The 17,998-nt window shown below is 37.8% G+C and overlaps 4 protein-coding genes across 4 annotated transcripts; 1 reads left to right on the plus strand and 3 right to left on the minus strand.

Annotated features, from left to right (window-relative positions):
* LOC107626661 (protein FAR1-RELATED SEQUENCE 5-like) lies at positions 958-4,178 on the minus strand. The gene is made up of 4 exons (XM_016329558.1): positions 4,057-4,178; positions 3,807-3,923; positions 3,305-3,371; positions 958-3,054 (listed from the first exon to the last, which is right to left on the minus strand). The coding sequence occupies exons 1-4, from the start codon at positions 4,176-4,178 to the stop codon at positions 958-960; spliced, it is 2,403 nt and encodes an 800-aa protein (XP_016185044.1).
* Positions 4,451-6,715, minus strand: LOC107626662 (protein FAR1-RELATED SEQUENCE 5-like). The gene has a single exon (XM_016329559.1). The coding sequence runs from the start codon at positions 6,713-6,715 to the stop codon at positions 4,451-4,453; it is 2,265 nt and encodes a 754-aa protein (XP_016185045.1).
* LOC107628128 (putative RING-H2 finger protein ATL21A) lies at positions 9,468-14,073 on the minus strand. The gene is made up of 3 exons (XM_016330933.2): positions 13,353-14,073; positions 10,756-10,998; positions 9,468-9,872 (listed from the first exon to the last, which is right to left on the minus strand). The coding sequence occupies exons 1-3, from the start codon at positions 14,026-14,028 to the stop codon at positions 9,679-9,681; spliced, it is 1,113 nt and encodes a 370-aa protein (XP_016186419.1). The 5' UTR covers positions 14,029-14,073; the 3' UTR covers positions 9,468-9,678.
* On the plus strand, positions 15,507-17,511 carry LOC110269141. The gene is made up of 5 exons (XM_021116796.1): positions 15,507-15,623; positions 15,743-16,064; positions 16,572-16,873; positions 16,988-17,224; positions 17,455-17,511. The coding sequence occupies exons 1-5, from the start codon at positions 15,507-15,509 to the stop codon at positions 17,509-17,511; spliced, it is 1,035 nt and encodes a 344-aa protein (XP_020972455.1).

Below are 17,998 nucleotides of genomic sequence, written 5' to 3' on the forward strand. Positions count from 1 at the left end.
TACCTAAATCAATACCTTCATGCATGAATCCTCAACGCAGAACGTCAAAATCATGGGTAATACAGCACATAAAATACAACTAATCCGCATAATCCCGTCCATTATGGAATTTATTATAAGAAACCACAACTGACCTAGTGTTCATATGAATAAACGTCAGTACGAGCAGAGTCTAACATTGTAGCCACCGAATAACATAGAAATTAGATTTACCAGTTTATTATTAACAACATCCTTATATGCAAACATAAGAAATCAGATAATATTCGGTTTCAGGCTAACATGTCGTCCTTAACATCGTAGTTGGAATAACAGCCCACAACTAAGTCGACCGTCGTCAGGGGTCTGCAAGCGAAAATTGTTCCCATAAGTCGCATCCAGCTTGACATGCATTTTCAGGCGGACAATTATCTGGGACAACGACGGGTGCCTGTTGCATATTAACAAGCATGTCAAACCACATAGCTGTTAAGACACTAATTAGGCAATGATAAGGGAACGCCTTGCAGCATGAACATTGTAGTGGCTAAATCATACTTATGCACACAATGATTAGCATGAACGATTTGTAAAGACGCTGCCTTAATAAAAGCCCAGTAGTATCTTGTGAGTTTAATCTTATTAAAACAAGGACTGCCGCTATACCATCGTCGGGCATTGTATATACCGGCAAAACAGGTAACATGTTAACACACAGTTCAATGGGAATCAAAAAATTTACACATAGAGAATGGCCTGCGTGCATTAATCACTAACTGTATTTTATTTACGCACACACTAATTTTCTAAAATTTTTAGAAAACATATGTGCAGGAACATAATAATGAAATAACTACTGCTGCTCCAAAAACACCGTTTAGTTGAGTTCAGAGATTTAAATGGCATTAATATTAAACCGTTCCATAGAGTTAGTTTTATTGGTAACGTCGTATACTAAATAGACCATGCAGGAATAAGTTAGGTGGTAACCTTCGTTCGCTTGCGTTTATTTCTGCCAGCAAGTGATTCTTTGTTCCTCGTTGAAGGTTGCGCGCCTCCGATGGGGCATCTAGTCCTCCGGTGCCCGAGCTTCCCGCATGTGCTGCACTTTCTTTTCGTTTTCGGCGCAGAACCGCCTGCTTGACTCATCCGAGCCGTGCCTTTTGTCCTGACACGAATGGGGTCCTTCACCCCGCAGTCATTTGCTGTTGTCATATTATCCGTTAATGGTCTTAAGCCGTACTTTATTTCAAGGAACAGAGCATCGCTCATAAGCTTGTTTGAGTAAACCTTGAAGTCTTCATCGCTCATGCAAGCAACGCGCCCTAAACGCTTGCACAGCTGGGAGAAAGCACCCAATCGTGTCCTATAGGTCACACTTGGTTCAACAATGTGTTGCTCACCACATTGGTTATGTATCTCCAATTTGGCTGCCTTAGACCACCTACGCAGCACCAGGCTTTCAGGGATTTCCACCAAGTCTAGCCTTACACAAACGGAAAGGATATGCACACAAGGAATGCCAAACGACTCCATGCGCATGCAGCTGCAAGTAAATCTGTTCGAGATATGGTCCCTATAAACCTTCCAATTCATCTCAGGCCTCCGATACTTCTGAAGAGTATATGCATGAGGGTTGTCACTGTCATCAAATTCACATATTCTAACACGAACACACCGTTTCAGGCTATCCCGGTATCTGAGAAACATTTCGCGGGTGAACATAGTCCATCCAGACTTTTCCAGCTCAACGAACTCCGTTTGTAGCACAGGTGTTCCGTACCATGAACGAAAGTCTAGCTCATCCTCGGTGTCACGCAGAAAATCCACACACCTTTGAAAATTTCTGACAAATTCTAACACCCCGTACCTGCTCTCAACAAACCTCCCTAGTTTGGCGTGTAGTGACTCGCACCTAGAGGTTGTCCGTACTCTAGCAAAAAATCTACCACGAATGTATGCGGTTGCCCAAGCGTGCTTTTTGGTGTACAAGTCCTTAACCCACTCAACCTCCCTGACACCGCACTCATTGACCATTGACTCCCAATACGCTTCGAACTCTTCGATTTCCATATCTGCCAGCATGCAGTGTCTAAACATTTGTGTGAATCTCGGGTCGCTTATGTTAGCAGTCGAGTTCCTCAGCAGATGCCAGGCACACAACCGATGATGTGCGTCAGGAAAAACGGTGCGGATTGCTATACGCATGGCCGGGTCGCCATCCGTGATGACTGATTGCGGTGCCTTACCTTGCATGCATTCCAGAAACTGGCGAAGAACCCAAATATATGACTCCTGCGATTCGCATGAGACCATTGCTGTTCCGAATACGCATGTCTGGTTGTGGTGGTTTACTCCGGAAAATACTACAACAGGTAGGTTGTACTTGTTGCGGCCATAGGTAGCGTCGAATGCTAGCACATCGCCGAATATCGCATAATCTTCCTGACAACGACCATCGCTCCAAAACAAGTTGCATAGGTGTTGCCCTGATCCCAACTTGTAGCGCCAAAACATTTTCCCATCCATGCGTGCCAGACCTTCCAAGTACCTAACAGCTGCACTTACGTCTCCGCCTTGCAGACCTCTCTGTTTCCGTATCTCATTATACATATCTTGCTTTGTGAATGTTACCAGGTTAAAACCCCCTAGTTGTGCTGCGAAGGACTCATAAATCTTAGGTATGCTAATCCCAATCTCTCTCATGCTTGTTAGCTGAGCAACTTCTACCTCAGATATCTTCCTGTGTGACCGCAGATAATCAACAAGCTTCCCATACGCAAGTTCGTGGTTATGCTCCTCGACAAAACGCGACACATACCACCTCCCACTACCCTCTTTCCTCTTTATCCTCATCTCCGCCAAACATCCACATCGGGTTACAGCCTTATGCTCCCTTTTGCGATCAACCTTTTCCAACCATTTCTTCTCTCGAAATCCTTGCCTATTACAAACAAACGTGTACCGCACTATCTCTCCGGCAGTGTTTCTAACCGTCTTGCCTCGCCTTGATGCAAAGCCCTTTAGTCGGCTGTAATTGTTATAGAAGCCGCTAATTAAAGGTTTTTTATTCTTCTAAAGTTTTAATATTCTTACATTTCAATTTCATTGCTTTGAAACTGTAACCTATTATGATATTTAACAATAACAATCAGCTCTTTTAGGCTAAAGCTTCTTTATTTTTGAATGTTATAGATAAAAAATTTCAGATTATATATGTTTGCAAAAACAAAAAATAGGCCATATTAGAATATCTGCATTTAATGAATTGTTCACATGATTTTTTTTTTAACTATTAGGGTATGAATGCATATAGTTAAAATACTGAATCTGGATCGGTGTACTCGTGGACCAATGAAACACCGATCATTGCGTAACTGGACAAACCCCATCTGAAACGGTTTACCGGTTATGACGTTGAATATATAAATAACCCAAATGGGTGAAAGGGCAAACCTTCATGCACGATTTATGTCACTTTTGGGGCCATATGGGAACACATCACGGTTTACATTACCTAAATCAATACCTTCATGCATGAATCCTCAACGCAGAACGTCAAAATCATGGGTAATACAGCACATAAAATACAACTAATCCGCATAATCCCGTCCATTATGGAATTTATTATAAGAAACCACAACTGACCTAGTGTTCATATGAATAAACGTCAGTACGAGCAGAGTCTAACATTGTAGCCACCGAATAACATAGAAATTAGATTTACCAGTTTATTATTAACAACATCCTTATATGCAAACATAAGAAATCAGATAATATTCGGTTTCAGGCTAACATGTCGTCCTTAACATCGTAGTTGGAATAACAGCCCACAACTAAGTCGACCGTCGTCAGGGGTCTGCAAGCGAAAATTGTTCCCATAAGTCGCATCCAGCTTGACATGCATTTTCAGGCGGACAATTATCTGGGACAACGACGGGTGCCTGTTGCATATTAACAAGCATGTCAAACCACATAGCTGTTAAGACACTAATTAGGCAATGATAAGGGAACGCCTTGCAGCATGAACATTGTAGTGGCTAAATCATACTTATGCACACAATGATTAGCATGAACGATTTGTAAAGACGCTGCCTTAATAAAAGCCCAGTAGTATCTTGTGAGTTTAATCTTATTAAAACGAGGACTGCCGCTATACCATCGTCGGGCATTGTATATACCGGCAAAACAGGTAACATGTTAACACACAGTTCAATGGGAATAAAAAAATTTACACATAGAGAATGGCCTGCGTGCATTAATCACTAACTGTATTTTATTTACGCACACACTAATTTTCTAAAATTTTTAGAAAACATATGTGCAGGAACATAATAATGAAATAACTACTGCTGCTCCAAAAACACCGTTTAGTTGAGTTCAGAGATTTAAATGGCATTAATATTAAACCGTTCCATAGAGTTAGTTTTATTGGTAACGTCGTATACTAAATAGACCATGCAGGAATAAGTTAGGTGGTAACCTTCGTTCGCTTGCGTTTATTTCTGCCAGCAAGTGATTCTTTGTTCCTCGTTGAAGGTTGCGCGCCTCCGATGGGGCATCTAGTCCTCCGGTGCCCGAGCTTCCCGCATGTGCTGCACTTTCTTTTCGTTTTCGGCGCAGAACCGCCTGCTTGACTCATCCGAGCCGTGCCTTTTGTCCTGACACGAATGGGGTCCTTCACCCCGCAGTCATTTGCTGTTGTCATATTATCCGTTAATGGTCTTAAGCCGTACTTTATTTCAAGGAACAGAGCATCGCTCATAAGCTTGTTTGAGTAAACCTTGAAGTCTTCATCGCTCATGCAAGCAACGCGCCCTAAACGCTTGCACAGCTGGGAGAAAGCACCCAATCGTGTCCTATAGGTCACACTTGGTTCAACAATGTGTTGCTCACCACATTGGTTATGTATCTCCAATTTGGCTGCCTTAGACCACCTACGCAGCACCAGGCTTTCAGGGATTTCCACCAAGTCTAGCCTTACACAAACGGAAAGGATATGCACACAAGGAATGCCAAACGACTCCATGCGCATGCAGCTGCAAGTAAATCTGTTCGAGATATGGTCCCTATAAACCTTCCAATTCATCTCAGGCCTCCGATACTTCTGAAGAGTATATGCATGAGGGTTGTCACTGTCATCAAATTCACATATTCTAACACGAACACACCGTTTCAGGCTATCCCGGTATCTGAGAAACATTTCGCGGGTGAACATAGTCCATCCAGACTTTTCCAGCTCAACGAACTCCGTTTGTAGCACAGGTGTTCCGTACCATGAACGAAAGTCTAGCTCATCCTCGGTGTCACGCAGAAAATCCACACACCTTTGAAAATTTCTGACAAATTCTAACACCCCGTACCTGCTCTCAACAAACCTCCCTAGTTTGGCGTGTAGTGACTCGCACCTAGAGGTTGTCCGTACTCTAGCAAAAAATCTACCACGAATGTATGCGGTTGCCCAAGCGTGCTTTTTGGTGTACAAGTCCTTAACCCACTCAACCTCCCTGACACCGCACTCATTGACCATTGACTCCCAATACGCTTCGAACTCTTCGATTTCCATATCTGCCAGCATGCAGTGTCTAAACATTTGTGTGAATCTCGGGTCGCTTATGTTAGCAGTCGAGTTCCTCAGCAGATGCCAGGCACACAACCGATGATGTGCGTCAGGAAAAACGGTGCGGATTGCTATACGCATGGCCGGGTCGCCATCCGTGATGACTGATTGCGGTGCCTTACCTTGCATGCATTCCAGAAACTGGCGAAGAACCCAAATATATGACTCCTGCGATTCGCATGAGACCATTGCTGTTCCGAATACGCATGTCTGGTTGTGGTGGTTTACTCCGGAAAATACTACAACAGGTAGGTTGTACTTGTTGCGGCCATAGGTAGCGTCGAATGCTAGCACATCGCCGAATATCGCATAATCTTCCTGACAACGACCATCGCTCCAAAACAAGTTGCATAGGTGTTGCCCTGATCCCAACTTGTAGCGCCAAAACATTTTCCCATCCATGCGTGCCAGACCTTCCAAGTACCTAACAGCTGCACTTACGTCTCCGCCTTGCAGACCTCTCTGTTTCCGTATCTCATTATACATATCTTGCTTTGTGAATGTTACCAGGTTAAAACCCCCTAGTTGTGCTGCGAAGGACTCATAAATCTTAGGTATGCTAATCCCAATCTCTCTCATGCTTGTTAGCTGAGCAACTTCTACCTCAGATATCTTCCTGTGTGACCGCAGATAATCAACAAGCTTCCCATACGCAAGTTCGTGGTTATGCTCCTCGACAAAACGCGACACATACCACCTCCCACTACCCTCTTTCCTCTTTATCCTCATCTCCGCCAAACATCCACATCGGGTTACAGCCTTATGCTCCCTTTTGCGATCAACCTTTTCCAACCATTTCTTCTCTCGAAATCCTTGCCTATTACAAACAAACGTGTACCGCACTATCTCTCCGGCAGTGTTTCTAACCGTCTTGCCTCGCCTTGATGCAAAGCCCTTTAGTCGGCTGTAATTGTTATAGAAGCCGCTAGCCTCCTGAGGTGAAGAGAACTCCATTTCAAGAACATCTTCAGCTCGCAACCCATCCAAACCCAAAAAAACGGGCAACATTGAAGCCCCCCTACCTTCCCAATCGGATGACTCAGCATCTTCCTCCACTCTGGTATCATACATTGTGTCCTGAAATAAGAAGACAAACATTATGCTACCAGCTGCCATTATGTGGAATGCATTCTGTTTAAATATTGCATATCCATGCATATTAACACTAAATAACATCAAAGCCTTGCATTTTAAATTAGTCTCAGTGTATATTTTGCAGATGCAATCTTATACGCATCAGACTCGTCACATCATAGTCACCACATAGAATATAACTTCTCACAGCATAACCCTCACCCCTGCTAAGAGTAAAACCCCATGAACAATACCACCCAGCTGGTGTAACAGACCGTTCCCATCCAATTCGAATCCACTCACACACTATACAGATTGGCACGTATACCCGTCGTACCTGTGGATTCGACACACCAGCATTGCCCTCCATCCAGTTGTCCACAAGAGGCTCATTCCACATACACGCATCCTTGCAAAACTTGCTACTTGATGCCATTATTATCTGAAAGCCAAACATGTCAAACTATAACAAACAATAAACTAGGGATTGCACAAACTTCTTTGCCACAGTTACTATAATCAACTTGCCCGAATCAAAACTGACTCAGCCTATCAATGAAAAATTATGACACTTACATACATCAAAAACCCTTACTTTACCACCACATCTACTATCCAACATGCTTCCAACATCCTCACAGCCTCCACTTCCCTACTACATACACAAACTTCCAAAAACACCACATGCATTACAACTACGACACAAAGAAGCAAACACGTTCACCGTTAACTCCTAACATTACTAACAATACAGGTAGGTACAAAGCAATTTGTAAAAAAATAAATGCCGACGGCTTTTTCTTAAAAAAACAGAGTACAATAACGCATTCTTTGGAGCACCAAATTCAAGGGTTTGTAACCGGATTAAGCAACAAAATCAATTACCTCAACTTTTTTCAGACGACAATTTTTGCTCAATCATCTCATTAGATCAAGAATGGGGTTAAAACAACATTAACACATCACACAAATTTTCAACAACCTCATACGATATCTTTTCATAATTATCAAGAACAACAACAACATCAAATTAGGGTAGTAAAAACTCCATTATTTCAGAGACAGATTAAACTTTCAGCAACAATGTCACAATGGAAAAATTAAATTGGAAACAAAACGGAAAATGGCAGAATGAGTTCCACGCATCGACGGACTTACACAGGGCGATCGGACCCACGCGTCGACGAACAAAATTGCGCGATCTCCACCGCCTTTAATTAACACGACCCGCGATCTATGGTGAGAACTCGTGCGCTTCCAACATCCTCACAGCCTCCACTTCCCTACTACATACACAAACTTCCAAAAACACCACATGCATTACAACTACGACACAAAGAAGCAAACACGTTCACCGTTAACTCCTAACATTACTAACAATACAGGTAGGTACAAAGCAATTTGTAAAAAAATAAATGCCGACGGCTTTTTCTTAAAAAAACAGAGTACAATAACGCATTCTTTGGAGCACCAAATTCAAGGGTTTGTAACCGGATTAAGCAACAAAATCAATTACCTCAACTTTTTTCAGACGACAATTTTTGCTCAATCATCTCATTAGATCAAGAATGGGGTTAAAACAACATTAACACATCACACAAATTTTCAACAACCGCATACGATATCTTTTCATAATTATCAAGAACAACAACAACATCAAATTAGGGTAGTAAAAACTCCATTATTTCAGAGACAGATTAAACTTTCAGCAACAATGTCACAATGGAAAAATTAAATTGGAAACAAAACGGAAAATGGCAGAATGAGTTCCACGCATCGACGGACTTACACAGGGCGATCGGACCCACGCGTCGACGAACAAAATTGTGCGATCTCCACCGCCTTTAATTAACACGACCCGCGATCTATGGTGAGAACTCGTGCGATCGGGCGGGTGAGATAAACAACGCCTCCGTTGCGATAGCCATTTACTTACATTCCAACCTCCGCCGTTATCACCGATCCACAAGTCGAAGGCCACCGTCACTTTAACTACATACACAAACAACACAAACGATGACGGATGAAGACGGCCTCGAAGCCTCCATGGGTGAGACCACACTATCAGATTAGGGCATATGGGGTTTTCCAAAACGACAGCGTATTACAGCCCAAGCACTCTACCTCTTACGCCAGCTTGCTGAGGGGCTACTCGGCTTCACTTTTCCTTTGAGCTGAGCACTCCTCCTGTCGTCATTTTTGCCTTTCTTCAGGGACATTAACGTAATTTCACAAACCGCTACAGGACAAACTCAAAAAACGTTACCGGCCGTACATGGATCATCAGAGATCCAGAAAAGTGGTCTGGACCACTTGAAAACTTTCCTATATTATATATATCATGTTAACAAAAACCAACTCGATACGACTGTATATAGTACTTCATTATCGTCCTTTTTTTTTTCCTTTATAAATGTTAAAGTTATTATTTGATGTAAACAAAAAATGTTTTTTTTTATCTCTAAATGATTTAGCGCCATGTTATTTTTATACACAAAATTAAAGTATATATATTTGACAAGAATAATATCTAATGCCATGAAGGGCAGTTTTTCAAAGAATGGGTAGTTATATGAAGCAGTTTTTTTTTGAAGAAGTATAGGGAGCTAATGGAGTATCTCTACAATGTGTAGAATGGGATTTTAGAGATGTTCGATTCATATCATATGTTTATTATCCCTGGTATCCGGATGGTTATTCTGAATAATATGGGTGTATTGTGTTTGAGAAATTAATAGTATTTTATCCTGAATGTTCATTTTTTAACTCATATTAGACCAAATAAATAGTTTATTATACACATTGTACAAATATTTTATTGGCTCTCTAACGGGATTTTTTTTTTCATCCTTTGGTTGCCTATATTCACATTCCCTACAAGTTGCCACCATCGACATCTTATTAGTTATTAGATAACAAATAAAATGTGAATCTTGCAATGGTATCTACACATAGATACAACTTTTTAATGATTGAGCAATCAAGGTGCACTACTAGACATGATATCATGAAGGGGATGGAGTTGGAGTGTTCCTGCAAACTGGGCATGTTGAATTCATTCTAAGCCACTCATCAATGCAATCTGAATGGAAGCAATGTTTGCATTCAGGGATGCATCTAATGGTCTCTTTGGAGTTGTACTCTGCCAAGCATATCCAACATGTTCCATTATTGGGTCCTGGCACCCTCTTACTCTCACCTATGTTCCATAATAATACAAATATGATTATTTTCTTATATAAATAAAATGTAAACACCAATATTGCAATATTATTAAGTCGAGTTTAATCTTCATAGTACTGTTAATATAACAAAATTTTATATAATCATCCAATTAGATTCATATATTTAAGATAATTTTTTAAGTAATGTAGTTAAAAATTAGTTATATTCACTGAGGTGATAGTACATGATTAATTGTTTGTATAAAACTCTCCTACATTGACTGTATATAAAAGTTAAATTTTACTATGTAGCATGATATTGAATATTTATAATGTTCTTAATCAAGCTTTTATAGCATTGTCTTAATTAATAATTATGATATGTTATATATAATGAATTGTTCTAAATAATAGATATAATAACAAGAAAGCAAAAAATATTATCACTTTCCCTTTTATAATGTTATTTTCAAGTTCATAAGATGTTGTTATATACATATTTGTATTGAGTATAATATTTTTTAAGTTTAATTATTTTATCCGTTTTTATAATTTCATTAAATTTTTAGTTAGTTCTTTATATTTTTCTTTCTTTTCAATTGGATCCCTATACATTGAAACTAAAGAAATATTCCGTTAAACAAAACCAACTTGCTTAATACTTGATTGAATATTTAGTTTTGTTTAACAAAATATTCTATTAACATGTTTGTCATAATAAGGACTTAGTTACAAAATATAATATATTAAAAATTTGATGAAACTATAAAAATTAGGGACTGATAAATTAATTAAACCTAATTTTCAAATATACAATCTTAGAAAATGTCTAATGTAATTGTAACCTAGTAGCTAGTAACATATGAATACTGGGCAAAATTGAAATATTTATATATGCATTATTATATAAATTCTCACCCAGCACAAGCTTCTCATAAGAGTCAATTGTAGTTTCATCCAATCCCAAAGTTGTGGTAATGGGAGGTTCAGGAGGATGTGGTGTTATTGCTGCTAATTGTAGTGCTCTCCTTGCAGCATTAGCATTGGAAACTCTATCTCTGTAGTACACACAGCATGCTAACACAACAGCAAAGATACAAGCTGGTCCAATTATGCATAATGTGATTATTCTGAAGGCTAAAAGTCCCTTTGATGTACCACCTAATAAAGATTCAAACCAAATAAACATAATACATAAGGAAATGATATTTGCAACTTTAATCTTTAGGCATCATTTGGACACACATTTTAGGAATTGATATATGAATAAAACGGAAATATTTGGTAACCAAAGAAAATCAGCCAAAAATAGCCATAACTTGTCTTATTTAGCATTAATTAATTGTTGCGATAATTAATTAATGCTAAATAAGGCAAGTTCTGGCTATTTTTTTTTTTTGTCTCCCTAGCATTACCCTAAATAAAATTCGACAATTTAGTTGTATTTGTAAATAAATGTAATATTGTAACTATAAATGATTTTTTTTGGGTAATGCTAGGGAGACAAAAAAAACAGCCAGAATTTACCTTATTTAGCATTCATTAATTGTCGCAACAATTAATGAATGCTAAATAAGGCAAATTATGGCTGTTTTTGACTAATTTTCTTTGGTTACCAAACATTTCCATTTTTTTTTACACTATCAACTAAAGTTTAGATGGATACAGTAATGATTATTATTCTATCAAAATCTATTTAAAAATTAGCTGTTAATTTAGATAATGATTAGCAGTTATATTTTTTTTTTTTGGTGACGATTAGCAGTTATATTTAATAAAGTACTAAGTATTGTTATATTTTTATTGGAATTATTTCTTAATGCACGGACAGGTAAAAATTTTCAGTCAATCATCTAATCTATTTCATACATTTAGATAATTATTAAAGTAATAAATTTAATAATTATTAGTTACTTTTATTAATGCGATAGTACATAATTAACTGATCATGTAAATTTTTTTTATAGTGACAGTGTATGCAAATGAAATCATTCTTTTTATTGTATATACCTATTTTTTAAAATGAAATGAATAAATATCTGAGTATAGTAATTAGTAATGTATTCTCTTTCTGTCATAGGTTGAGTTACTCTTATATATATGATTCTTATATATCTGATTGTATATAACTTTAGAAAGCAATGTGATGGCTAGCCTTTCCTAATTATGATATCACCAATAGAATTTGGTTATTGTAAAATCTTATCATAAGAACGAAGTAACGTAGCTGATAGATACAGGCAAGTTTTTTATTGTATGCTTAGTAACTTGCAATCAAAATAATAATATAATAAAACACGGTAAGCAATAGAAAAGTATAGGATATCAATATATTATCTACTAACTTATTATTAATAATAATTAATTGTTATATTTTAAATACATATATAAAGAGATACATCTAGAAAAGTATTTTTATTAGATATATCTACAAAAACATTTTTATTAAATACAGTTATAAATAAGAGTTGACAAAAGTTAGCAGAAATGATGTTGATAACGTAGCGGAATTGGTAAGCAATAGGCTGGTGGGTTTAATGTTTAAATTACTAATCTGACTTTGTTACTTTGCTATTAAAAATTTAGTAATATAGTAGTACTGTACTACTGTGTATGTATAGGGATGAATTTGATTGAGAAAACAAATCAACATATTCATTAGCAGCGATGATTTGACTTTTTTTATTTGAATATGTACGGATGTCACTTTACCTAGCAATCTAGCATAATTTTTCATTAATTTAATGCCAACATGCAAATTAAATCATAAAGTCAACCGTTATAAACAAACCAACAAAAAAGAAAACTCCCATTGTTATCGTTAGTGATGGTAAACCATTGACCTAAATTTTTGGAATGGATGTTTGTAACTTGAGCATGTAAATGAATACCATGTTTATTCTTGCTCTCTTTATTAGGAGTTAAGTTAATTAAACATAAAACAACTAATCAACCACTAAAATCAACTACCATTATAAAATCAAAAATACTATTTGTACATCAAAATCAGTCACTAAAATCAGCCACTAATATATTTGTATATAAATATATGTGTGGTTTAATTTATTTTTAATGTATATTTATATTCTAACATGTATTTATTATTGATAGCTGATTTTGATGGTTAATTTTAATGTACATGTAACATTACTCGTATAAAATATATGTTAAAATATCAATATATATTGAAAATAAATGAAACTACCATATGTATTTATACACAAATATATTAGTGGCTGATTTTGGTGTACAAATAACATTTTTGAACATAAAAATAATGGTGGAAACTCATGTGCAGTCGACTTCACGTGAAGTTGATATCTAAGAGCGTTAGATGATTAGACTAATTTGACTAAATTTTAATCTAATGCTCTCACCTATCAACTTCACGTGAAGTCGACTGCACCTGAGTTTCCACAAAAAATAATTGGTAAAAATAATTCTCCTGTGTTAGTCCTATGAATATGTTATTTGATTCCTACGAGAATGAAGAATGAAGAACAGAAAATCTTTACCTGTATTGTAATCATCGGAGCAACGAATTCTATCACTGGTATTGTTCTCAAATTGACACAATTTTCCTTGTGATTCACATACTCTGCAATCAGGTTTATTCCATGTTAATTGAAGATCTTGGATAAGATCATCACCAAGATTTCTCACAACTGTTGTGCTTGAAAATGGAACTGAAAGCCTTCCAATAACTTTGCATGAAACTGGCAATGAATTATTGGCCAAGTCCCCTGAAGGCACAGCAGATACAAAATATGTTGAATTGCTAAGACAATCAATGGGAACGGACCGCGACGCTGCGTTGCGAGAATTGCAGCTTAAGAAAGTGTAGTTGCGACTCAACATGGCAATGAAGGGGGTACCCGAAAGATTGAGGCTTAGAAGACGTTTTGGAAGGCACTGATCAGGGTCATAGACTTGTATCTGCTGTGTTAGATAGTTTATGTTGCGTACATAGAATTCTCCAGAGAATGGAAGATCTAGAACTGTTTTGGCGTCATTGGTGCAGATTAATTTGAAACCAGGGTAACCACAATAAGGATGTTGAAGCTGGTTGCTTTGAAGTTGAAAGGGGAAACGAATGAGCATGCTTTCACACCAAGAAAATTCGCAGTCAGAAGCTAATATTACAGGGTAGATGAAGAAAAGAGAAAGAATCTTCTTCGTTAGGGTTCCCATTTGCTCTCTAACTTAAGGTGAACAAATTAGGCAATAGGAAAAGGACTTTATAAGAAGAGAAAGAAGAAGAAACTGTAGTCAAAACTCAATCGAATTTTATATAACAAACTTGAAAGTCAAATTATATTTTATATTGCGTATTAATGTAATAAAATAGACTGACAGTGAGTGACAGAGATATATAGAAGGTAAGAGTATGGCTTACGGCAGCTATGTGAAGAATTACTAATTCTTTTTTTTTTTACCAAAAATAGGAGACTCGAATTCACAACTTTTTAATTGAGTATGAAAAGACTATGTCATTTGAGCTATAACTCATCGGCGAATTACTAATTCAATGTCAACCTAAGTTAGTAAATTACTTGGAATTACTAATTCAAATCCTTCACATGATACCTTTCAACATTTCTTGATTTTCTTGTTAAGTCATCGTTAGAGCAAAGTGGAGGAATTGAAATGGATTTGATCCGAACGTGCTGCATCTTCTAGATTTCAATCCTCAGTACCAACCCATCGAGGATAATCATCTCCCAAATTTCTACTTAGGGGTGTGCATGGCCCGGCCCGGCCCGGTCCCGAACACTTTAGGGGCTAATTTGATGTGATTTCATCGGGTCTAGGGCCGGATATGGGTCTCAAAAGTAGACCCGGTCATTATTTCGGGTCGGGTCCGGGCCATAACTCGGGTCACCCGAAATCGGCCCGGTCATCATACACAATTAATATTTTGTGTTATTAGTGATGGATGATGGCTATTATTATGTGAAATTTAAGTATTGTAAACCTTAATATTTTGTGTTATTAGTCATTATATATAACACTATAAGTTAATATTTTATGTTTAAAATGCATAAGACTTTAGACTAATGCATAATTTTGTGTTATTTGTATTAATTTAAATATTTGGTGTTATTAGGCAATATCAGTATTGATTATGGTTATACTTTAATTTTAGAGATGAGTTACTTTTTATTATATTTTTCTAAGTGAATTTTACCATGTCAAATAATGGTTGGAGTCTTGGAAATTTGGATATTTTTACATGCTAACTTACAAGAAAGTATCAAGGTAATATAATGTTAACGGCCCGATTTTCACCTAGTTTTTACCTAGTATAATCGTGGCCCGAAAGTGTATAGGTTTCATCGGGTCTAGGGTCGGGTTCGGGTCTAACAAATAGGCCCGGTATATATTTCGAGCCGGGTCTGTGTCACATCAAATCCGGTTTCACCCGGTCCATGCACATCCCTATTTCTACGTGAATTTCTGTGAATTCTCACTGTGTGCGATGGCGGCATATGTAGAAGTGGGAGTTAACAGTAGCTGTCTCTTAGTTATGATTTAATATCCCATTAAGAAAGATGATTTGAACATGGTAAGTGTAACGATGATTCTAATGACGCAGCTGGAAAAGAATATAATAATAGTGTGAGGTCTTTTTTGAAATTGTTTATCCGGACCATAGTTTTTTCGGTCCGATGGCCCTGTACGAAGATGGCCGAGTTTGCTCAAATTGTGAGCATATACCGTCAGAAGGGATAACTTCTCGCCAATTTTTTTCGAAATGGATTCAATTCGGCGTGTTATGCAGCATTGTGAGTGAAGTATTGGTGTACTTTTTATATATAGAGATAGAGTTAATTTTGTTGAGAACAAATTACATAAATAAATCAAATTGATTTAAAATTTATGCAATTGCAACTTTTTAAAATAGGTTTGTGGCATGGGAAGAGGTTTGCGACATGGGAATCCATTGTCTTCATTTCTATTTGTTCTTGTTGCTGACGTTCTGCATAGGATGTTCAGGGAGGCGGTAAGAAATGGGCGAATCTCACCGTTATTGGTGGGTAGAGATCACGTTGAGCGGTCACATCTTCAGTTTGCGGATGATACTGTTCTGTTTTGTCTCCCGGAGGAAGAAACCATAAAAAATTACAGGAAAATCCTGCGTTGCTTTGAGCTCATGTCAGGGCTGACTATTAATTTTGATAAGTCTAGCCTGATTCTTGTTAATTGTGATGTTCAGTGGATACACCGTATGTCTAGAGTGCTGGGCTGTAAGGTGGCCTCCCTTCCGATAAAATATTTGGGGATCCAACTATGAGCGAACTTGAGGTTGATGAAGACTTGGAAGCCCGTTATAGAAAAAGTGGAGCAGAAGCTGAGCATTTGGAACTTGGAAGGCCAAGGTTCTAAATAAAGCCGGCAAGCTGGTGCTTATTAAATCTGTTTTGAATAGCCTGCCAGTTTATTATTTGAGTTTGTATAAAATGTCAAAGGCTGTTGCAGAGAAACTGATTTCCCTACAGAGAAGGTTCCTATGGAGTAAGGAGGATGGTAGGTTTGGTATGGCAATGGTTAGGTGGGAGGTGGTGCAGGCCCCCCAAAAACTAGGGGGACTACGTGTCGGGGATGCCATGGTGCGTAACACAGCCCTTCTCTTTAAGTGGTGGTGGCGGTTTTCGAAGGAGGATTGCCCCTTATGGAAGAAGGTGATATGCTCTTGTAACAACCTCAACCCCAATGTGATGTTGTCATCCCAGGTGTTACCTACCCGGGGGCCATGGAAGGATATCTGTCAACTACAGTTCAAGGATCAACACTAAAACAGAAGATGATCAATGGGCTGTCTATAGAGATTGGCGATGAGAGAGGAACTCGGTTCTGGGAAGATGTATGGTTGCGTGGTGGGACCCTAAAAGATCATTTTTCCAAGGCTCTTCTCAGTTTCAAACCAAAGAGGATCCGTCATAAGGGATTGTGGGTTTTGGGACGGGTTAGAGTGGAGATGGAACTTCCAATGGAAGCGAGAGCCTTTCCAATGGAAGTTGGACTTAGTGAACCAGTTGCATGAAACATTAAGACTGGTTAATCTAGTATATGGGGAGAGGACAGAGTTGTGTGAAAATTTGATAAACAGGGTGTATTTTCTACTAACTCCTTTGTGCAACTGATGCAGGTGGAAATGCTTTTGGAGGATATAGCGAGCTACAGCTTTACTAGGACAGTTTGGAAGGGTTTAGTCCCACCTAGAGTTGAATTGTTCATATGGTTTGTCTTGACTGGAAAGGTCAATGCGAAGGAGAGGCTGAGTCGGCTGGGAGTGGTTAACCAGGAAGATGTTGTCTGTGTGTTGTGTAATGAAAGTGTTGAATCTGGTTACCACTTGTTTCTTGGTTGTGGATTTTCTTGGCAGGTGTGGTGTGCATGGATGTCTTTTGTTGGAAGGCAATGGTCATGCTCGGGAACGCTAAAGGAACATTTTCAATGTTGGACTAAGTTATCAACTAGTAAACAGGAGCGCAACAGGTAGATGGTATGTTTCTGTTGGAATATTTGGCTGGAAAGAAATAGGCGGATTTTTCAGAAGGAAGAAAAATGGGTTGACGATATCATCTACCAGTCCTCCATGAACTATAAGGATAGGTGTGGATCCCTTCTGTTGCTGATGACAATGTCAAAGATGACAGGGGCATCAATTAGTATTTCTTATATGGTACTCCTTTAGAATTGCGACTTTTCTGTTTGATATTTCTATGCTCCACTTGCTGTGTTGAGCTCTTCCTTTCAAAAAAAAATAGGTTACATAGTTATATTTTTTTAATCTATATGTAACCGATTATAATATGCATGTAATTCGCTATTGAAATGTGTGCAAAATAAAAACTACTACAAGTATTGTGATTTCTGAAAGAATTAGACCATAGATTATAAAATGCAGCAGTTTATATAAAAATAAGGTATAAAGTAATCCGTTGTAACAAATTATAAAAAAGGAGACATGTCGTATGAGCTTAACTCTTTAAAGAACAAAATCTCTAATATTAGATATTTTTCAAAATTTGCTTGTTGAATACAGGTTATAACTTAAATAAATAGGAGCATAACAAAGACTATGAATAGTAGAACAAGTTAGAGTAAATCACTGAATGCAAGAAACTCTATTTTTTAACAATTTGTCAAATATTTA

Source organism: Arachis ipaensis, chromosome B02, assembly GCF_000816755.2.
Source record: "Arachis ipaensis cultivar K30076 chromosome B02, Araip1.1, whole genome shotgun sequence".
Lineage (NCBI taxonomy): Eukaryota > Viridiplantae > Streptophyta > Magnoliopsida > Fabales > Fabaceae > Arachis > Arachis ipaensis.